The following is a 23,731-nucleotide window of genomic DNA, read 5'->3' as shown; positions in this document are numbered from 1 at the left end:
CTGCCACAGCCCTGCCTTGTGAACTATTGTCCTGCCTGCTGGCGCTGCCGCGGCCCTCTGCAACCTTCATCCTCGTGGGACCTGCTGGCGCTGCCGCGGCCCTCTGCAACCTTCTTCCTCGTGGGACCTGCTGGCGCTGCCGCGGCCCTCTGCAACCTTCATCCTCGTGGGACCTGCTGGCGCTGCCGCGGCCCTCTGCAACCTTCATCCTCGTGGGACCTGCTGGCGCTGCCGCGGCCCGTTGTAACCCTCATCCTCGTGGGACCTGCTGGCGCTGCCGCGGCCCGTCGTAACCTTCATCCTCGTTGGGACCTGCTGGCGCTGCCGCGGCCCGTTGCCACCTACGACCTCTTCGGGACCTGCTGGCGCTGCCGCGGTCTGAACCGTCCGAACGCCGAGCTCGAGGATTGTGAGCTACCACCATTACACCTCAGTACCTGTGGGTACCAAGACTGTCCCGCTACCCCCTTCCCCTACTAGAGACTAGAATTGAGAGGATCATCGTGTCCTGATCGCCTTGTATCGTACCACCCTACTCCAAGAATTGCCTATAAAAGGTGTTACCCTGATCTTCGTGTGGTGTCCATCTGTGGGGGGGAAGTTACCTGTCTGTGCGATCGCTAGAGACGGTCCTCACTGGAGGCCTCTCCCTTGTGCTCGGCCGACCCTCCAGGTCCCCGTCTAACATTGGTGGCCAGCGGCGCGATCCGAACCAACGCGTACCGTACAGACAGTAACTCACCCTACGACTAAAACCACAATGACGACCAAAGAGAGCGGATCGGCAGAGAAGTTCCAGATGGAAAGGCTGGAAGAATACAACCACCGAGAGCTCAAACTATTTTGCATGGACTTAGGCATTGCTACCACCGGGCTAAGCACAAAAGAAGACTTCAAAAACGCCCTAGAGGCCTGGACAGAGACGAATACCGCAACCCCCCCGTACCCCGTAGCCCCGGAAGTCAACACCACCCTGACGGAAGAACGGAGGACAGGCCCCTCCCGAGAAGAGATCCAGGAGCGGGAAAAAAATAGATTACACGAGTTAGACTTGGCACGACTCAAATTAGACGGAGAATTGAAGCTGGCGGAACAAAAAATAAACTTAGAACACTTACGGCTCAGAGAAGAGCGAGAGGAAAAACAGAGACAGAGGGATCTCGAAGAAAAAAGACTGGCATACGAGCACGAGTGCAAACTAGCGGAGATAGAAATACGCAAACTGAACAAAAACCTAGGGGTGCCCGAGCCACCGCGCCCCCCGGGTACTACCGAGCAGAATGTCCACATCCCCAAGGATGTGGTCCGAGAATATCACCGAAACGACGACATACAGCAGTGGTTCAAGGCCTATGAGATCGCCATGACTGCCCACCGGGTCGCTCGAAGTGACTGGGGAGCCGGTCTATGGGGGAGATTCGTCAATGAGGGCCGTGATGCCCTGCTGCAGCTTCCGGACCATCAAATGACGTCCTATGACCACATGAAGGCCGCCCTCCTCAGTCGATATGGGCTTACGCCCGAAATGTACCGCCAGAGGTTCCGCAACTGCACCCGGATCCCAGGTACAACGTGGTTGGAATACGTGAACTATTTCAGCCGGGCCTTCGAGGGATGGATCAAGGGTAACAACGTAACCACTTACGAACAACTCTTCAATCTCATTGTGTGGGAGCACCTCTCCAACAACTGCTTCGTCGAGCTCAGGCAGCACCTCCTCGACAGTAAATTGACTGACCCACGGCAGCTCGCCACCGAGGCTGACCGGTGGGAGAGCACCCGAGTGGCCCGGAGTGGGCCGAACGAGCAGAACAGAACCAACCAAGGTCATCATCGCCCCCGGGGAGGAGGTGGAGGACAGGGCCGGGGCAGAGACGCGGTCCCAGCCGCTCCCGCTAACGCCACCCCGCCCCCAGCAGGCCGGGGAAACCCCCCGATGCGCCCGGGGTTCCGAGCCAACGTGACGTGTCATCGATGCCAGCGAGTCGGCCACTATGCCAGTGACCCGACCTGCCCGAAGAACCAGGTTCCCGGGCCCCGCCAGGTGGCGGCCGCCGCCCTAGGAGAAGAACAAGCCTCCGAAGACTCTGAGGCCTACGAGTCGGAGCAGTTCGAGTGGGAACCCGCCGCCATGACCCTGGCATGCCTAGGAGGACGAGACATGGTCCCGCGGACTCCCCTGCCCGCCAACACTCGGAAGTACAGCCAATGGGTGAGCATAAATGGGCGCAAGGCCGAGGCCCTGCGTGACACCGGGGCCAGTGTGACGGCCGTCCGTTGTCACCTGGTGACCCCAGAACAAATCCTGCCAAACGTGCTTTGCCCCGTCCGATCGGCAGATAACTCGGAGAGCCTGTGTCGGATGGCCTGCGTCCCCTTCGAATGGGGAGGAGTGTCCGGCATGCTGAAAGTAACTGTCCGCGACGATGCCCCCGTGGACTGCCTCCTGGGGAACGATCTCGAGAGCTCCCCGTGGGCAGCTGTTGAAAGAAGAGAGCATCTGGGGATGTTGGGTCTCCCGGACTGGGCGTGCGTGACCACCCGGTCCATGGCCACCCGCACCAGCCCTGGACCAGAAGAAACCGAATGGGCAGCACCTCCGCCCTCGATCGCTCCAGAAGAAGACTTCCTCCAGACCGACCACCCGGACCCCACCACAGAGGGGTCCACACAGCCCCCCGAGCTTCCCGACCTGGCTCAGTGGCGTCAAGAAGGGGGGCCCACCCAAGAACAATTCCGGCAGGAGCAAAAGACCTGCCCCTCCCTCGAGGGATTGCGACAGCAAGCGCTCGCCCAGGGCCAAGGAGACACCACCGGGGCCCACTGGGTTTATTGGGACAATGATCTCTTGTACAGCGAGCAGAGAATCGCAGAACTGGGGGCCGGGCGAGTGCTGGTGGTGCCCCTCCACTTCAGAGACTTCCTGTTGAACCTGGCCCATGATGTCCCCCTGGCTGGGCACCTGGGGCAAGACAAGACCTACCACCGCCTGGTGACTCACTTTTTTTGGCCCAAAATGAGAAATGACGTCTCCAACCACTGCCGGTCCTGCCCGACCTGCCAGGCCAGCGGGAAGAGCGGCCGCAAACTCAAGGCACCCCTGCAACCCTTCCCCGTGGTGACCACCCCGTTCGAAAGGGTGGGAATAGACATTGTGGGGCCCCTGGACCCGCGAACAGCACAGGGGCATCGCTTCATCCTGGTCCTGGTGGACCACGCTACCCGCTATCCTGAGGCGGTCCCCCTTCGTACTATAACAGCCCCAGTAGTGGGTCGAGCCTTAATGGGGATCTTCTCTCGAGTGGGCTTCCCCCGGGAAGTCGTCAGCGACAGGGGTACGAACTTTATTTCAAAGTATATGAGATCCCTCTGGCAGCAGTGCGGGGTCACTTACCGATTCACAACACCCTATCACCCCCAGGGGAACGGACTGGTCGAGCGGTTCAACCGCACTCTCAAGGGGATGATCATGGGGCTGGAAGAACCCCTACGCCGCCAGTGGGACGTGCTACTACCGTGCCTCCTCTTCGCCTACCGAGAAGTCCCCCAGAAGTCCCTCGGCTTCAGCCCCTTCGAACTCCTGTACGGACACCCCGTTCGCGGGCCTCTCAGCCTAGTGAAGGAAGAATGGGAAATGGCCCCCCTAAAAACCCCTCCAGACGTCTACAAATACCTCCTGACCCTCCGCAATCAGACCCGGAAATTCAGGGAGATCGCTAAAGCCAATCTGGAGGCCAGTCAAGAGGACATGAAGAAGTGGTACGACCAACATGCCTCCTCCATCGAGTTTGAACCGGGTCAGCAGGTATGGGTGATGTCCCCCATCGAACCGTGTGCCTTGCAGGACAAATGGACGGGGCCCTTCAAGGTGATCGAGCGCAAGAGTCCCGTCACCTATCTCATCGACCTGGAGTCCCCCCGGAACCCCCTCCGGGTCCTCCACGGCAACAGACTCAAACCCCACTTCGTGCGCTCAGAGCTCAGCCTGCTGATGGCTACCGACAATGGCGCAGAAGGAGACTCCGAGCCCCTCCCTGACCTACTGAGGACCCGGGAAAGAGATGGTTCGGTGGACGGGGTCCGACTCTCCGAGGCCCTGACCCCAGAGCAGCGTCAAGATTGCCGGGCCCTCCTGCTGCCGTTCGCAAACCTGTTCTCCCTCGCACCCGGAGTCACCTCCTGGTGCCTGCACGACGTAGACACGGGGGACAGTCCTCCTGTTCGACACCGGGCGTACCGAGTACCGGATCGGGTACGTACATGCATCCAAGAAGAAGTCTCCAAGATGCTCGCCCTCGGGGTCATCGAACCTTCGGACAGTCCCTGGGCCAGCCCGGTCGTCCTGGTCCCCAAGGCCGCGGCCCCGGGCACTACACCGGAGCTCCGATTCTGCATCGACTATCGGGGTCTGAACGCGGTCACCCGAACCGACGCTCACCCTATCCCCCGAGCAGATGAACTAGTCGACCGCATGGGGGCAGCCCGCTACCTAAGCATCTTCGACCTGACAGCGGGCTACTGGCAGATCGGCCTCACCCCCAGGGCCAAAGAACGTTCCGCTTTCTCCACCCCGGATGGGCACTACCATTTCAGAGTGATGCCCTTCGGCATGAAGAACGCTCCAGCCACTTTTCAAAGACTGGTGAACCAGGTATTGGCGGGCCTCGAAGAATTCAGCGCCGCCTACCTGGACGACATCGCGGTATACAGCCGCCACTGGACAGACCACCTACACCACCTCCGAGAGGTCCTGCAGGCCCTCCAACAGGCCGGCCTCACCATAAAGGCCAGCAAGTGCCAAATCGGCCAGGGGTCCGTGACCTACCTCGGACACCAAGTGGGGAGCGGTCTGGTGGCCCCCCTCCAACTCAAGGTAGCTGCCATTCAGTCCTGGCAACCCCCCGAAACACAAACCGAGGTCCGAGCCTTCCTGGGGCTCACCGGATACTACCGGCGGTTTGTAAGGGACTATGGCAGCATTGTGGGGCCCCTCACGGAACTCACGTCTAAGAACCACCCAAAAAGAGTCAACTGGACTCCCGACTGTCAAGCGGCCTTCGAGACGCTGAAGGCCGCCATGTGCACCGCTCCTGTGCTCCAGGCCCCCGACTACAGCCGCGAGTTCATCGTGCAGACCGATGCCTCCGACCATGGTATTGGGGCCGTCCTCTCCCAACTGAACCCCGAAGGAGTGGACCAACCAGTGGCCTTCATCAGCCGACGCCTACTGCCCCGAGAACAGCGCTGGAGCACCATTGAGCGAGAGGCCTTCGCAGTGGTATGGGCCCTCAAGAAGCTCCGGCCGTACCTCTTCGGAACCCATTTCCGGGTACAGACAGATCATCGGCCCCTGCAATGGCTCATGCAGATGCGGGGGGAGAACCCCAAACTATTGCGATGGTCCATCTCCCTGCAGGGGATGGACTTCACTGTGGAGCATCGCCCTGGTCAAGACCACGCCAACGCGGACGGCCTGTCCCGCTTTTTCCGCCTCGACGAGGAAAGTCCCCAGGAAGATGGGTGACTCTCCCCGCCTTCAGCTGGGGGGGACGCATGTTGGACAGGCCCCATGAAGGGCTCGCTCCCTCCCCGCAGGACAGGGCCCGGGTCCCGGCCTTCCAGGTACTACCCACAGAACAAACCCGCAACCCGTCCCCCATGGGACGCCTGCTCCCGGATGTCCCTGTGTCACGGGCCCGGGCCACCGTCAGCACCATTGCCCGGCCCAGCCGCCATCTTGGACACGGCACCACGCGGCCGCGCGGCCTCAGCCCGACCCCGACCCTGGGCCTGGCCAGGCCCCGACATCCCGGCACCACCATCCACCCAGGAGGTGAACGGACCACTTGGCAGGTCAATGGGAGTAAGAAGTGTCGATGGCTCTCCCCCGCCAGGTGCCGATCACCCCCAGCCTCCTCGGGCGCTGGCTCCACCCCCCTGCTGGGTGTCTGGACTCCCTCATCCCAGACCTCCCGACCTCCAAGAGCGAGGGTCCGGACATCAAAGGGCGCCAGACCTATAACTAAGGGAGCCCCAGGACAGGAAGGCAGTTGTATCCTGGAGTCGAGAGACACCGCGACGAACTCATCCTTGACGGACTGCTGGCGCTGCCACAGCCCTGCCTTGTGAACTATTGTCCTGCCTGCTGGCGCTGCCGCGGCCCTCTGCAACCTTCATCCTCGTGGGACCTGCTGGCGCTGCCGCGGCCCTCTGCAACCTTCATCCTCGTGGGACCTGCTGGCGCTGCCGCGGCCCTCTGCAACCTTCATCCTCGTGGGACCTGCTGGCGCTGCCGCGGCCCTCTGCAACCTTCATCCTCGTGGGACCTGCTGGCGCTGCCGCGGCCCGTTGTAACCCTCATCCTCGTGGGACCTGCTGGCGCTGCCGCGGCCCGTCGTAACCTTCATCCTCGTTGGGACCTGCTGGCGCTGCCGCGGCCCGTTGCCACCTACGACCTCTTCGGGACCTGCTGGCGCTGCCGCGGTCTGAACCGTCCGAACGCCGAGCTCGAGGATTGTGAGCTACCACCATTACACCTCAGTACCTGTGGGTACCAAGACTGTCCCGCTACCCCCTTCCCCTACTAGAGACTAGAATTGAGAGGATCATCGTGTCCTGATCGCCTTGTATCGTACCACCCTACTCCAAGAATTGCCTATAAAAGGTGTTACCCTGATCTTCGTGTGGTGTCCATCTGTGGGGGGGAAGTTACCTGTCTGTGCGATCGCTAGAGACGGTCCTCACTGGAGGCCTCTCCCTTGTGCTCGGCCGACCCTCCAGGTCCCCGTCTAACAAGTTTGATTCTGCCTCACTCTCTATTCTAGCCTGCACTAACAATGTTTTAAGTGTGTTTGTGCCTCACTCTCTATTCTAGACTGCACTATCATTGTGTAAAATATGTTTGTGCCTCACTCTCTACTGAAACCTGCACTATCATTGTGTGAAGTGTGTTTGTGCCTCACTCTCTACTGAAGCCTGCACTATCATTGAGTAAAGTGAGATTGTGCCTCACTCTCCATTTTAGCCTGAACTATCGTTGTGTAAAGTGCGTCTGGGCCTCACCCTCTAACAGAGTTTGCACTATCATTGAGTAAAGTGTGATTGTGCCTCACTCTCTATTCTAGCCTACAATTATCATTGTGTAAAGGGTGTTTATGCTTCACTTTCTACTGAAGCCTGCACTATCATTGAGTAAAGTGTGATTGTGCCTCACCCTCTAACAGAGCTTGCACTATCATTGTGTAAAGTGTACTGGTGCCTCACTCTATTTTAGCCTGCACCATTATTGTGTAAAGTGTGTTTTTGCTTCACTCTCTACTGAAGCCTGCACTATCATTGAGTAAAGTGTGATTGTGCCTCACTCTCCATTTTAGCCTGCACTATCATTGTGTAAAGTGTGTCTGGGCCTCACCCTCTAACAGAGATTGCACTATCATTGTGTGATTGTGCCTCACTCTCTACTCTAGCCTACAATTATCATTGTGTAAAGGGTGTTTATGCCTCACTTTCTACTCTAGGCTGCACTATCATTGTGTAAAGTATGTTTGTGCCTCACTCTCTATTGAAGCCTGCACTATCAGCGAGTAAAGTGTGATTGTTCCTCACTCTCTAACAGAGCTTGCACTATCATTGTGTAAAGTATGTGTGTGCCTCACTCTCTATTCTAGACTGCACTATCATTGTGTAAAGTGTATTTTTGCCTCACTTTCTACAGAAGCCAGCACTGTGATTGAGTAAAGTGTGATTGTGCCTCATTCTCTATTCTAGCCTGCACTATCATTGCGTAAAGTGTGTTTGGGCCTCACCCTCTAACAGAGCTTGTACTATCATTGGGTAAAGTGTGTTTGTGCCTCACTCTCTATTCTAACTTGCACTATCATTGTGGAAAGTGTGTTGGTGCCTCACCTGCTAACAGAGCTTGCACTATAATTTTGAAAAGTGTTGTGCCTCACCCTTTACTTTAGCTTGCACTATCATCACTGTGTAAAGTGTTTTTTTGCCTCACTCTCTATTCTAGCTTGCACTATCATTGTGTAAAGTTTGTTTGTGCCTCGCCCTCTAATGAAATGAAATGAATTTGTACTTGTAAAGCGCACTTATACCCCAACCGGGGTTTCCTGGTGCTGTACTCATACCGCTGTGGAAAACTTCCTGGCTTTTCCCTGTGAAATGTCCACTCCTGGGCACCCCCAAGGTGAAGCCAGGCATCCTAGCGCTTTTGGGGCCGTTGTGGAGATTAAGCAAGCTATTGCCCAGAGTCGCAGAGTGGGACCCATGATTAAAATAGGCACCGAGGCGAGAATTTTCAGGTCCGAGGAAATTGAGCCCAAGACCCGCCGAGGCGGGAATTGAACCCTGGTCCCGGGCCAGAACTCTGCATCAGGGTCTGCCGCTCTAACCATTGAGCCACCCTCTAACAGACCTTGCACTATCGTTGTGTAAAGTGTGTTTGTGCCTCACTCTCTGTGCTAGCTTGCCCTATCATTGTGTAAAGTGCGTTTGTGCAAGAGCAGGGCCGACTCTAGGGCGGTGCGATCGGTGCCACCGCACCGGGCGCTGACTTGGGGTGGGGGCGCCATGTGTATTGTTTTAAAAGCCCCTGATTCCATGTTCCTTGTCCCAGCAATTTTCAAGCATCAATAAACATGTCAGGTTAACTCCTGTGACCAATGATCTTCCTCTAGAGACCGGGGCTTTGTCACGTAGTGGAAGTTTCGACGCATCATAGCACAGCGCACACGTGGTTAACATGCGTGCTGCAAAGAACTTGTCCAATTCAGAATACAGAAGTGCATATTCTATTAATTAGTGAAGGGGTTATTGCTTTTGTCAGAGAGATCCTTTTGTTACTTACAGTTTAACTGTTAAAATCCTATGATAGAGCCGTGAGCTATTAACAGGCGTCAAAGAGCTGCATGCAAACTGCAAGGAATATATTACAGATACATGTGGGTTTTTTTGCCCAGTCTTTCCCTATACTAATATTGCAAAAAAGGGTTATTTTTGATAGAAATCAGTTCTTATTATTAAAGAAAACCCCTAACAATGCTGTTACATTTAAAATTTTGAGGGACATATGTACAAGCACCTATCGCCAAGGGAAAGTCACTTTTTGTGACATTCCCGTGGTGATAGGGGTCTCACCTTATTCACAAGGCAGTGTGGCTTAACGCTACCTTGTACATAAGGCCCCCTTTCATGCAATTCTTAGCGTGAAAGGGGTGGGCAGTGGGTGTTGCGGTGGGAGTTCCACCGCAACCCCCATTGCTTTTGACGCTGTCCCCTATGTATAAGGGGAGCATGAACAGGAGGCAGCGCCAACATTAAAATCAGGGAAATCCTGGTTTTGAGTTGGCGAAACGAGGAGAAATGCTTTCTTCCTCCTCATGTTTTAGGTCTCGATGAGCCAGCTCATGCGCTGCCCTGCGAGAAATTTAGTCAGTGGCTTTTGAAAGTGCTACCACAGGCTTTTTTTCCTGGCCTCAAGCTTGTGTGCACGTGCACGCACGCAGCCCCCATGTGGGTTTCTGTCAAGGCTCATTAAGCCTTGCGTGCCTCTCTCTGCGCTTCAATTCCCTCCCCCTCCCCCACCACAGATCGCATCAGTCTGCTGGCCTCCACTCCCCCCCCACCCTCCCCGCATCTCTATACTGAGCACAAGGCGTTTTTTTCTCTCTGTAACTTATCCTGTTTTGTTCCTCTTATTAGTGCTAGCATTCTGCCTGTCCATACTTTGTTTTGTCGCTTTATACACTATTTGAAAAAATCTGACCACTTTTCGGTAACAGTTTTCACAAAAAAAGTCCAGTAAGGGAAAGCTTCTATTTTTTGTGTTTTTTCACCCCTAAGTTCCTTTACATTTTCACACATGTTTTTCTTTCTTGCCCCCTTGCATCTTCTAGTAACTCTTGTCGTCCTTACTTTAAAATGTCCCCCTTTCTCTATCACTCTGTGTGTGTGTGTCTGTCCCTCGCCTCCGGCGCACTGTCAGTCCAGCTGTCTCCCGTACTTTTTCATCTCTCTCGAACCATATCACCATTTGACCTCTCCATGTGCGTCTCTTCAGTACGTGTTTGCCCTCCCCGGACCTCACTCTCTCATTATCTCTCCTAGTTTTTCCCAGTACTGAGGTCGGCTTGTGTTTTGTCCTGTTATTGCAGCAATGTGTCTTTGCTTTGATCCAACCCTTGCCTCCTTGTCTTGACTCACTGTGTTTTTATTACACACTTCTATTACTTGATGTCGCACGCTAATTGTCGTTATTCCTCATTCACTGTGCCAAGCCTGACTCCTGAGTGAATATGTGGGCAAGATAGCTCAGTGGGATACTGCATCTGCTGCTGCGTTGCACAGATTCAGGTTATCAGCTCCTCATTTCCGCAAACACATACTGTTACTGTCACAGAGTAATTGTTGCTAAGATAGTTCAGTGGGATAGTGCACCTGCTGCCGGCTACTGAGTTACACAGTCTCAAGTAATCAGTGCTTTTACGCGGAAACACATCGACCGGGCCTATCTCAAAGACTAGACTTTTGAGTGAGTATTGGTGATAGCTCAGTGGGATAGTCTGTATGTTGCTGTGTTTTTTCAGGTTATATTTATCTACAGCAATATTCCCCTGACTCGGTACTACTTGGCCTGTCTAAGAGGCCAGATTTCTGAGTAAAAGCTGTCGAGATAGTGTGATATCGCATGGGGTTGGGGCTGGCCCTTTTATCTTGCTGACACCAAAAGACTACCCGGAGAGACTCTCAAAGGGGATTAAAAGAAGGGTGTCATCTTATTTTTATAATGGACCACAAATATATTTCTGGATTCTTTGCTAGAAGTCTCTTCGTTGTTTGAGGGACTGGGGTGTATTAGGAAAACAAGGTATCCGGAGGGGAGTTGGGGATAGGAAATGGAAAAACACAATTCACAGTCACTGCTGTTTTTCTTTTTATTTCTCTGCACTGGTGGTGTCTCAGTCTTGCTGGGTTTCCTCCGGGTGCAACAGGGCAAGAAGTATCAAGGGGGTGAGGGGGAAGAAAAAAGAAATAAAGAATACAGGGTCAGACCTTTGTCTTCAGGTCAAGTCAAAAGTCAAGTCAAAATCCACTTTATTCGATTAATTAAAATCATAAAAGTATTCTACAACATATATCATACATTCAAAATGTCTTAAAATCAATTAATACAGTATTAAACATTAAGTGGAATTAAAAAGCAAGTTAAAAGGGCATTATTTACATAAAATTCATTACAATTTGCGCTCACCAGTACAGTAGACATGAATTTAGGTATCTGTCCTCAATTGTAATTCCAATCTTAACCTTGATCTCTTACATCTAACAGATGCGGCCAAAAAAACTAGCAGTGCAATACATAATTACAGGGGAATTCATCATCTGTAAATATAACAGTGCAGGCTTGTACTGCATGAAACCCATCTCCTTCAGGATTGGTTTTAAATATCGAGTGCGAGGTTCACAATAAAAAGAACAGAAGAACAAAAAATGCGCATTATCCTGGGTTGAAAAACCATCACATTTACATGGGGACGACTCCTCAAGCTTACACCAATCTTTCTCGTCCCACAGAACCATGTAAATTTGATTAAAGCGGAACTTAGACAGTAACCACCTATGAAAAGAATTAGTGACCACTGCCAGGTAAGGAGCCAATTCAGATGATCGGGTTATCATTACATGTGCCCTCACTGAGGGTTTACATAACTCATCCACTTCGCGCTCAGCCATGCGTAACCTGGTGAAATTGGTCTTCACCCACATTAAGTCAGCTTTACACAGGGAATCCGGACTATCAAAGATTTCAGGGCGTCCCAGCTTTGCAGCCAGGGACTCAACATATGACAACCACTGAATATCCCTCCTGTGGTCTAATTTGAGACAATCTTTAATGATCCTGTGGTTAAGGCTAAGGTTCGGATTTAGCCAGAGCTTAATCCACATCAGAAGCGGAGCTAGATTAATTATATCTAGAATATAACCCAGACCCAGCTCAAGATGTAAAGAATGAGTAGCAGTCGACTGGGGTAGTCCCAACAAAGAACGAAGAAATTTGTTTTCCTCTATCTGAATGCATTTGGAATTAACATATCCCCAGACTGCAGCCCCGTATCTAGCAATCGCGGCGGTCTTGGCTTTGTAAATGGCCAGGATAGCCTCGATTGGTTTTCCGCCCAATCTCTTTGCGAACCCCAGGATTGCAGAGTATGAACTTCTCACCGCGTTCGCTTTTGATGTTAACTGCGGTGTCCAAGTTCCCCTTTGATCAAAAATAACTCCCAAATAAGTAAAAACTTTAACGCTTGTGATGACCTCACCTTCGCAGAAGAAGGTTTTTTCTTTAAATTTGCCGCAACCTGCTGACATAGTGTGCGATTTATTTTTATTAACCGCCAGGTCAAGACTGGACATAAAGTTACCGAATGAGTCAAGTAGTTTTTGCAGGGCAATTGGGGTCCTGGCTATTAGCACCGCATCATCGGCATAGAGGAGCACCGGAATTGGTGCACCCCCCATGCTCGGAATATCCTTTGTGGCTGCCATTAAGTCATCCTCCAAAGAATTCACGTATAACGTGAATAACATTGGCGCCAGTATACATCCCTGACGGACCCCTCTAGTTGATCTAAAGCTCTCCGTACACTTTCCGTCAGTTGTCATTCTGATGCGGGTTCTCAGATCTTTATGGAGCTCCGCCAGAAAGTGTACCAAGGAGCTATCGAGGCCCATCTTCAGAAGCATTGCCCACAGTCTAGATCTATTGACAAGATCAAAGGCTGTGGACAAGTCCATGAAGCCAAGGAATATACTTCCCCCTTTTGCTCTAGTATATTTGGAAATTATGAGGTGGAGATTGAGGCATTGATCCTCTGTACTCCTCCCTGTCCTAAATCCATATTGTGCCTCGGACAGAATATTATTCCCCTTGGCCCAAGCGGCTATTCTCGCCAGGACAACCTTCCCTAAAATTTTTACCGAGGAGTCCAGCAACGATATTGGTCTGTAGCATCTTGGGTCTGCTCTCTGCCCTTTTTTAAATATTGGTACTATCGTAGCTAAAGACCAGGTCTGAGGGAATCCCACTGCAGCAGAAGCATTAAAAACTTTCAATAAAATATTGGCCCAAAACAGCGGATTTGCCTTAAACATATCCGCTGGCACTCCATCGGGACCCGGGGCCTTACGTCCTGCCGTGTCCTCTATGGCTCTAAGTACCTCAATTATATCAAAACTCACGGGCTCCAGGGGAATCTCAGTTGTAGGGACTACAAAGGGTTCCAGCTCCCTATTACTATCATAAATTTTTTCAAAATGGCTAAGCCAGTCTTCCTCTGATATATTAAGTTCCAGTGCAGAGTTTTGGTCACCTGAAAGTAGGGGAGTGTTAATAATTGACCAAAACTTGGCACTGTTTTTTAGGGTGGCTTTATCCATTAATTCTTCCCAAGCATTACTCTTTAGTTCATTTTTGCGCAATTTAGTGGCCATAGTAAAATCCTTTCTTAATTGCGTAACTAGCGCTTTGTCCCTTGGGCGAGTATTCAGTGCTTTCTTAAGGCGGTTATGTGCTTTACTACATTTATTATCGAACCAGCCTTTCACCGGTTTATGTTTACCCCCCTGGCTTTTAGCTGTGAGGCTAGTAGCCACAAACCGGCAAATACCTTCAAAGGAGGATATAACCTCCTTGTTCCCGGCTAACGGGTTGGCACACACATTAAGCTCTTCAGAAACTGAAGAGGATAAATTTAAGAAAAAATGTTCAGGTACTACCATTTCCCATTTGATTCTTCTCCCCTGATCCTTAACCTTTAATGACAATATAGACCGGGGGCTATCAGATGATTTTAACAAGAAAGAGCTATTTACTAGCTCCAACCCTACAGGATTATGATCACTCATTGGCATAGCGATTGCATTATATGAAATCACATAATTAAGGAAACCTAATGAAACAAAAATAAAATCAATTATCGAATCACTAGCCCTTCCCGTGTAAGTGGCAACCCGTGTACTCTTATCATAGAACTCTGGTTCGTACAACTCATTTTCCCGTAATAAATTTTCGAGCACCAAACCCTTCTGTGTATGTTCTAAGTGAGGGGGGGAAACACTATCAGGCCCATCTTCATCCGCTAAAACACAATATGAACACAAATGTACATTAAAATCGCCCATTAATATAAATCGACACAAAGTGGTTTGTTTGTCCTTGTAAAGACTTAAAAAATCTGCTAACCATGCAAAGTGCACAGTTTCTGGGTGACCGTTCGGTGCATTATAACAATTAACAAGAAGCAATTTACAGCCATCATCCAAATTTATCTCTAGGATAAGGAAATTGTGAGAGGCACAGTCAATCAGAGTTATTTTGCCCTTGATGTTCACCGATACCAACGTCAAAAGACCTCCTTTATTCCGGCCTGCGGGGGAAGGCAAGGCAGGTACAAAATAAGAAGTAAAGCCATCCAACCAATAATCACACTCCATGTCCCAAGTCTCTTGAATAGCAATGATATCATGGAGCTTTACAAAGTTCTCCCAGATTGGGTCTCCCCTCTTCGACCGTAAACCAGCAATATTCCAGGATAACAATCTGACTGTATCCCCTTTAACTGTTGTGATCTCAGTTAAACTATTACAGTCCACAACAGAAGAAGGTACATGAACCGTAGATGTTGATTCCACTGTAACGTCGTCCACTGTACCCTCTCCGGCACCACATCAATCGCAAAGATCGAGACCTGAGAGAGCGTTGAATCTGTTGTGAGTTGCAATAGAGGGTCCAAAAGTAAAGAGATTATCGCATCCCTGAAACGGTCTTTGGGTAGCTGATCTTGGCCCCACCGGGGTAAATGGACTCAGTCTTTGCCTGGGCAAAGAGGCTAAATTGACATGATTGTAAAAATACCCTAAGGGGCGCACTTGAATACCATTGCTGTCCTCCATCAGTGATGATGCCCGTAGGAGGACTGTGGCCGCATGTTGTGGGTATTTAAAATTCACAACCACACAATCCCCTCTACAAGTTTTCCTCGAGGGACCAATCCAATTTACCCTCCTGGTCGTGATAATGTCTCCGGCAAAATTAGTAGGGAAACCACATTTGGAGCTCAGCCAAGCCACCACTTTGTTTTTGAGGGAATCATGAGCTTCCTCGTGTGGTTCGGTGGAGCCTGGGATATAAACTGGGGCATTTGCCAACACAACGACATAGGGGGCGCAATCCGGGGGTAGATTAGTAGAGTTGATACGCCTACTTTGTATGGCATTTGTATTATGTGAAAGACCTGGCCTCTGCTGTCTCGCAGCCGTGTCTACTGGCAAGGGACAAGTAGCTGAAGGGACAATAATTTTGTTATCCGCCCTGTTAGCCTGAGGAATCATATGAGATGGTTTGGGGTCTTTAACCGCATTTTTCCCTACAGCCCCAGAGCTCACTGTGCTAGTTAAAGGGAGTGGGGGATTAACCTTAGCTAGATTGGCCAGCCGCTGTTCTAACAGACCTCCTAGTCTTGTTATCTCCGCATAAGCGGTGTCCAGTTTGACTGCTAGGGAGTTGTGGTAATCCTTAAATTTTAGATCAATAGTGGCCTCTATGGTTTTAACTAACAAACCAAACTGCTCAGGGCTCAAGGTAATACATGATTCATTTTTACTCTCTGCGTTCAGTGTCACCTTAGGGGAGGTGTGACTATCAGGCAAGTGAGTGTCCCCTCTTCTCCTATAGGTGATCTTGCCCCCCCTCTTGCTTTGCTGCTTTCTACAGGTTCTAACAGGTCTCACACTTTGATTCTCTTCCGCTACCTCTACCTCTACCTCAGAGTCCGAGGATGATTTATCAAGCGTTATTGTGTCGGTGGCCTGATGGATCGAAGCTACAACTATACTAGCTACATTAGGTCCACCTAGGCCACACTCAGTGCTATTTTCAATCTCTGGTGTCGCCTCCGCCGAAGATAATCCTACTGAAGAAAGATCGTGTTCTAGAGAACCACCTTTGCCCAATGAAGCCCTTCTATCATCGTTGATTTTATTCACCATTTTGACGAGGAAATTGTTCATAGAACCTGCCCCCGTGACCACCTTATCTTTCTTTGTACCTGGCATAAGGGAAGTTTATACGGTGATTATTTACAACTTTGCCTTTGCCAAGGTGTCACCAAGAGAAATACGACCAGTTTATCGAGGTATATGCCAGGGAATCCCTCAGCCTTATCCAACACAGCTCCACAAAAGTTGGAAAGGACGGTTTACTACTTACAAAGTCTCTGGCCCAGCCCAGCCTCCTCCTGTCTCCGACGGCCTCAGACGGCCCGCCCTCTGCCCAGGCTCCGCCCGGCGCCGCCCGCGCGCGTCCGCGACGCAGAGGAAGCTGTTCCCTTTTGTGCGCCTCCTGGCGCTTACGGCAGGAAGAGGAAGCGGTGTGGGCGCAGGGCGCGCTGGGAGCTGTAGTCCGGTCACAGCGTCAGGGGCCCAGCGTCGCTGCAAGGTCTTCCCCCGTGCAGGTCAGTTTCACAGGCAAGCAGGCGGCAAAGCGCTATGACCCCTCCTCGGGCCGGTGTGCGCTTTCAAATGACCCTTCAGGTCACAAATAAACAAAAGGGGGAAAGTGCTCCCATCACCGTTGTGTCCCTAGCGTGAGGTGCCTAGGTGAAAGGGGATGTTTGGTGGTTTCAGGGGTTGTGTGGCGCCGCGGCTAGGGTGACTGACTCTGGAATCTGGGGATCATGGTTCGACCCCCGGCACCGGCGACAGATTAGCCCAGCACCATGTGACGCTGGGCAATAGCTTGCTTAATCTTCCCGACGTCCTCTAGCGCCTAGAGACCCTTACGGGTGATTGTGCGCTATACAAATGTGGATTATTATTATTATATTTGTGACCCTTATTCCCCGCCCACCAGCCCCTGAAGTAAAAGAACATTGGGTAGGAGTCACAGCCTCTCCTTTTGCAATGGGAGCGCTGGACTCGGTTGCTTTGCTCCCAGAGCGGCTATCCAAATACTGCTGCTCTTCTCGCTCCTCGCGCACCGTCTCTTGAGCTGCTCCTTCGTTCTCCGCGTTCGCCTTCACGTCCACTTCTCTCGCCTCCGCTCCTCCTTCCTCGTCTGGCGTCCCGGGCTCCACCTCTTTATTTCCCAAGGACTCTCTCGGGTGATCTCCGATTGGCTCAGCGTCAGGATGGTCCACTAGAGCGCTGCATCGACTTCCCCCTGGCCACATTGCGGCCGCCATGTTGGATTGGTCGGGCGGTGCATGTTGCCGTGAAGGGGAACCCTCACAGCTAGCTCAGTGGGTTCATGTACCTGCACCTGGGGTCTAAATGTAGCCCTTATTCACCTCTCTAGTCCTGGGGACTAAAGATTCTTTATGTACAGGAATGGGGATCTTTCTGTACATGAACATAAACAATCTTTCTCTTGCACGCAGACAAACTTGCACTATGGTGCAATAGCTCCTGTGTAGGCGCTACACTGCCAAGTGTAGCGCCAGCACAGGGGGAAACTCAAGGCTGCACCATATTGTTGTAAATATGGTGCAGCCATGCATTTCTGAAGTGGCGGAGTGAGGCGTTCAGCCATGACAGCTAGCGCCTTACTCCGCCACTTCCTTAAACACATGCCCCATAATTTGTGGTTTTCCAGACCAAGGACTCTTAAACTTTACTGCCTACCAGAATGGATGACATGTGACTCCTACACCTTGTAGGCCTCTGTCCTATGTACCATTTCATATACACTGATTTACACACGTATGATTGTCTCTGTGCAATGTAAGTGTGATGTAAAGTGCTCTGACGCCTTAAACTAGAATGAGCGGTGCTATAAAGCTAAATGAATCTAAGAGACAGTGGTTATGGAGACTTTGGGGGGGGGGGGCACTGTCAAATGGTGGTAGTGTGGGGGTCCGTAGCAAGGTGGTCATTGGCGGGGGGGGGGCACCAGCAATTGTAAAGCCGGTCCTGTGCATCCGCCTCACCCCTTCTCTAACCCCTGTGTCCTCCCCCCCAGCTCTTCCACGAGGTCGCCTACATGGCCGACGACCGCCAGGACCTGCTGAACGCCATCAACGAGTTCCTGGACTGCAGCATCGTCATCCCGCCCTCCGAGGTGGAGGGGAAGGACCTGCTGAAGTCCATCGCCTCCTTCCAGAAGGATCTGCTGCGGAAGAGGAAGGAGCGCGAGACCCGCAGGTCCGTCAAGATGGGCATCATCCCGGAGGCCAAAGGTAGGGCCCATGAAGCGCCCACCGCTCCTTGAGTCGGGTCTAGGCGCTCATAAAAATAAAACCCTCTTCTTCCTTGTTAGGGGCTGCTTTAACACCTCATGCACTGGGGCCCCCTGCAGGTGGGGGGTCTCTAAAGCCCTTCACTACCCAGGGGTCACTGCACATTTTCAGCTTGTGTGTATATTTTCTGTTTTGTAGCACTCTTGTTAAGTTATAGAGTGTGATACGATGCTTTACATACGTTTTATTTCTCTCTTTTCTATCTCTTTTTAACTTGTTTTATCCATACCTTTTGGGGCAGATTTATAAGAAAATGACGCATCTGTAGAGATGCGTCACTTTCCGTGCGTCACCCTGAGAAACCCTTGCACCACCATGGATGCACCGTATTTACAATACGGCGCACCACCGTGCAAGGATTGATGCTTGCGTCAGAAATTCTGGTGAATCTGTTGGCGCAAAAGTCACACATTGCTGGAGTCGTGTCGCAAGAATGACGCAACTCCAGCAATGCATGTTGAGGCCTATTCTTACTGCACTGTGTCACTCCTTACGCCTGCTTCAAGCAGTCATAAGGTTTTGACGCAGTGGCGACGTAGAAGTGACTCAGTAAAATCTTGTAGATTTCACTGCATCTCTTTTACGAGACTTTCCTGCGTGGGAACGCCCCCCTGCAGACATTATACCTGATGCAGGTATAATATGGCGCAGGGCTTTACAACATGACTCATCTCCCTAGATGTGTCCCATTGTAAATTAGATGCATTGTTTACGTCGCCGCTGCGTCACAAAAATTACGCAACAGTGGTCAAAAGTGCTGCAAGGGGCTTGTAAATCTGCTCCTTCGTATCCACTTGTTCTTGTGTTGCTACAGGCAGCTAAAGCTCTCTTGCACACACAGCATTGTATCAAACACTACACAGAGGACCTTTGTGTCAGACCTTGGTTTAGATTGGATAGCTTGCTTGTCGATCTCACGTCTTTGCTCTTTATTAGATGGCTTTCCTCCCCTTCTGTATTTGTCCCACCCCTGGGGCCTAGCCTGTATACATTTGCTTAAATCGGGATAAGGTGTATCCTTCCGCTGCTGACATCATGGTACAACTTTATCTTACTGTTCTTTATTGTTTAACACTTCATGGGAGTTCATAGCCTGCTCTTCCGAGTGCACTCACATTCTCTCCTTTGCTCCCCTTGACGTACGACGTACGACGTACGACGTCGCTCTGTAGTGTAGTTCCTATATTCCCAATAGGCTCTGCGCATTGGAATAATATATTCAGCAGTGTAGACGTAGGACTGAGGTCGACTAGGTCTCTACTGACTATATTAGACTTAAGTTTTGCCAGCTAGCTCAGAGGTCACTAGAAACTTTCTCGAAAAAACGAGGAGGAGTTTAACCTCCCTGGATAGACAAGAAGGGATTAGCTTCTGACAACCATAAAACATGACAACTTTGCTCTCCCTGAATAAGAGTGTATCTCTAGAGTCGTGTGAAAACAATAGACAGCTATTTCACTCAGTCAAGTGTGCGTACTTAGTTTCACCAGAGAAAAGAGAAAAGAGAGACGGGCGTTTTCAATAAAAGGTGTAATTTATTGAGCAGTCTTCTTCCTCATCCAAGAGAAATGAATTGCCACGATTGTAATGCTCATGGTAAAGTAAAGCGCGTACAGTAAAAGTAGGATTATAAAATAATACTGTAAAAGCATTGATATGGTTTCTTAGCCATATGATACTTTAAAATAGATAAAACATATATACATATATACATTGACTAATGTACTCAACTGGTGCGTCTAAATACGTCTACCCCGGTGTACCTGACCTAAGCCTAATACGTGGGAAGGAGTAAGTAAGTAGCATTTTAAGTTAAGTTTGTTTTGCCAAGAATCTGACTCAAGAATTCTCTTCAAGGGTTTAGTCAGCTCCGTACCTGGGTAAATAGAAAGCAGGAGGTCTTGTATCTCTCTCTCAGGACTCGATATCCCAGCAACCCGCAAGGGTAGGCTGGAAACGCCGGAGCTGGATTTCTTGGCAGGAGAAAAGACAGCGTCTTTCTCAGCGCGCCAAAGAGGAGGGGCGGCGTCCGTGGGCTCTCGCATCAGCTGGGCTCTCGGGCAAGTAGATAGCTGCTCTGCTCCAAAACCACCACCGTGTGTTTGCTTAAGGCAACGTTGGTATATTTATACCTGAAAGGTGCCTGGGTTTGACGTAAGGTTGGACATAAGACGTCAATAAAGATGTCACTAAGAACTGGCCGTTCTTACAGTGCTTTACAGGAGTTCTAGGACGAAATCAAAACAAAAGCAAGGGGGATTTCCCAGGTTGCTGGAGGCTTGGTTTTGTTTAGAGAACTCGGTGTGCTTTCTAGGGGGGCGGAGAAGTAGCCCTGCTTAATGTGACAGCATGTGTTACGACTGAATTATGGATATGATTATTATGCCTTTGTATGGATATTATTGATTATAACCGGACAAGGGCATAAAATAGGAATATCGATTCAGGTCCCTAGATAAAAACACTACATCTCCCTTCCCACTCTGGTTCTTGTCTGCCAAGCACTGGACGGCGGACGGCGTGATGTCCTGGATGTTTTCCCACTTCACTTTCTTGTGCCGCCCTCCCGCTCCATGACGGTATCCACTAGTAGCTTTGTCAATGCCCGCTGCTTTTAAAATGTGTCAGAATTGGTAAAGCCAGTGGCTTCGCCCGGCAATGCCAGGAAGAAGTACTGCCGTGTTGGTGACAGGACTGTCCCTCTGCTGGACTGTCACTCCGAAGGACCTGCTGCCTGCCGTGCTGACCGGCTGCCTTCCAGCCTGGATGAACATGCAGCCTGTACCCAGGACCAGAGAGGGATTCCAAGGGCTCGTCTCTTGTAACCAGCACCTGACCTCTGCAATTGTGAGCCCTATCCTCCCTATCCTGCCAAGTGGTGCCACCCCAGGTGGCCTGAGGTGCTCTGCCAACCCATCTGTGGATGCAGCAGAAGTGACGCATTTCCTCTGCTGTGTGGGGCAACCGCAAGCAGAACCGCTACTTTGCCTCTGCAATGCAGATTCTCTCTGCACAAGGACTCCACATCGACCTTGCAGCCCCCTTCAGGACCACTGTTGTGCCGCCCATCCCCAAGGCACGCCCTCGCATTGCAAACCTCTCGTCAATAGCAGCCTTGATGATGACGCAGATTCTTACGTCACAGCCACACAGTTTCTCAGAACCGACGCATCGCCTTGTCTGCGCAATGCATCCTCGACGCTGGACTTCTCATGGCATGCCCTCGTCAACTGGATCCTCGACTATGAATTTGCATCGCCGGTTCACAGCTCCTCGGAACTGACACATCGTCTCAGCTGCGCGATTCACCCTGGGCGTGGGACCTCGCAATGCTCCGCAACCAGGGTTTACGGTACTCTTGTTCAGCAGGCCGATCTGGGTCCCTGTAGCCGGCCACGCTCCATCGTGGTCAACATGAACTTGTGACTTTCTCCCGGTCCAGTGCGATCCTATATCCACAGTTGATGCTATGTGATTTTTGGTGCTATTTTCAATCAAATCTTTAAACCTGCATATATTTGGTTCCACTGATTGGATTTTTGTTGTTTTGTTCCTGCTTTATTCATGAAATAAATTCTCTATTTTGCTAATCTGTTGTAGGATCCATTTATGGTGTATTTTCACTGTGCTGCTGTTTAAAGTGTTGTACAAATGCTTTACACATTGGCTTTGAGTTAAGCCTGGCTGCTGTGTGCCCAGCTCCCTAAGGGTTGAACACAGATTAATTATGATTTACTTGTGACTTACAAGAATTGTGGTTCCTGCTTCAGTAGCGTTCCACCCTCCGTCCAACCTGCAACCCAGTTGCTGACAATAATAATCAAAATCAAATGATAAGATCTTTTTTTTCCTCAGTTAGTTTGCTCAGTCTTTCTTCATCTGGATAGCTCCACTAAGCTCAAAAGTTTAAATTCGAAATTTCAGGACTATTCGGATTTGCAAAAGTTCAAGGTGACTATTCTTCTAGATTGTGGGAAGGACACATTTTATTGGAATGTAGGTCTCTGTATCTGGCTTTTCTTCCTTCTCCTCAGACACAGGTGCAAGCAGGGCCGGACTGGTCGTAGCGGGCAGCGGGTGTTTCCCCGGTGAGCCGCCAGTGTGGGGGCCGGTTTTGGGCCCCTGGGGGGCCTTTTTTGTTACCGGGCCGGCAATATTGGCCCCTATAACAAAATCAGCCAAAACCGACACTTGAAAAGAGCTCGGCCACACTCCCCTATCCCCCAAGGCGGGCCGGCCGAGCAGTTTGTCAGGGCCGATTTCGGTTCCCAGTCCTGCCCTGGATGCAAGATACACCCATTCAGGTGAAGTCTACCTTCCGTTTGCAGTTCTCTTTCTTGTTGGTCTTTTAGGAGCAGTTGATTCACTCTCACGTTTCTCTAAATCGATTTCAACTATTTCCTTGAATGATTCTAGCCTTCCTTTCCCCCAGTGTTTTCTCTTGAAGGTTCTTTTCTTTGCCTTGAGTGTTTCAGTTCTTGTATCTTCACTTGTGGCCACTGATGAGTCTTCTTCACTCACTGGTGAACTTGTGTTTCGATTTGCATTAGTAACATGACTCATAACATAATAAAACATAAGACTCACTGTGTACCACCGTCTCCCTCTGGGGTTCTCAAGACTTAAATTCACAAACTCTGAATCCGTGCTTGTGGTCACCACTTCTTCACCCCCCCCCCCTTCCTCCTCCTTGTGTGGGCAGCGTGGATCGACTCCTGGACTCTGGACCACTTCCAGCAGTGTTAGTCACAAGCACGACTTGATAAGAGAACACCCTCAATGTCCTTCAAGTCAGGTTTTGTGGACATGATTCTGCATCAGACTCAAGTCACCTGGGTTTCCTTAGAAGGTTCTATTGCCAGGTTCACCTGATGAGAAACAGATGTCACCACATCAGCCAGACCTGTGTAGTAATCTAGCATGATGTCATCAGTCATTGATACACGTGTCGCAGAGGAAAAGTAGACCAATCTCATAGCTCTGCACATTAACACTTCATGAGAGGAGGGGCCTGGTTCTGATGCTCCTAATGCTCATCAGAACAAGGGAAAGGACATCAGCCATTTCTGTACTTGTGGATGCACACTTTCAAAATTTTAGATGGTTCTATTCAGCTTTTCCACCATGCCAGATGTTTGAGGGCAATAACTACAGTGGAATCTTTGATTCATCTAGAGAGCGGTGAAGATCAAACAGAGAGTCTCATTTCTAAAAGGAGTTCCTGGACGTGGCCCAGCAGAGGTCATCGGGCCACAACGTGGAATCAACTCACTCAACAAAAGTTTGCCAACTGTCATGCTATCTGATCTTTGTATAGACTTCAGCCCCTTTGGAGAATAAAGAGACAATTATGAGAATATATTTAAGGCCAGTGTAAACTGAGCTCACTAAAGTCTGCCTGGATTCTTCTAGAAGGGCTTCCCTGATTATTA

The 23,731-nt window shown here is 50.7% G+C and overlaps 1 protein-coding gene across 2 annotated transcripts in view; it reads left to right on the top strand.

Annotated features, from left to right (window-relative positions):
* The window catches only part of SLC4A3 (solute carrier family 4 member 3), a 513,414-nt gene that overhangs the window by 375,469 nt on the left and 114,214 nt on the right, over positions 1–23,731 (top strand). For both annotated transcript variants that reach the window (XM_078679131.1, XM_078679132.1), the window contains exon 11: positions 18,023–18,239. In XM_078679131.1, coding sequence (XP_078535257.1) covers positions 18,023–18,239 — 217 coding nt within the window. The remainder of the gene's footprint in view (positions 1–18,022; positions 18,240–23,731) is intronic.

The sequence above is a fragment of the Lissotriton helveticus genome, chromosome 3_1 (assembly GCF_964261635.1).
Source record: "Lissotriton helveticus chromosome 3_1, aLisHel1.1, whole genome shotgun sequence".
NCBI classification, from domain to species: Eukaryota; Metazoa; Chordata; class Amphibia; order Caudata; family Salamandridae; genus Lissotriton; species Lissotriton helveticus.
The sequence above is the reverse complement of the archived record's forward strand: the minus strand, read 5'-3'. Positions and strand labels throughout refer to the sequence as shown.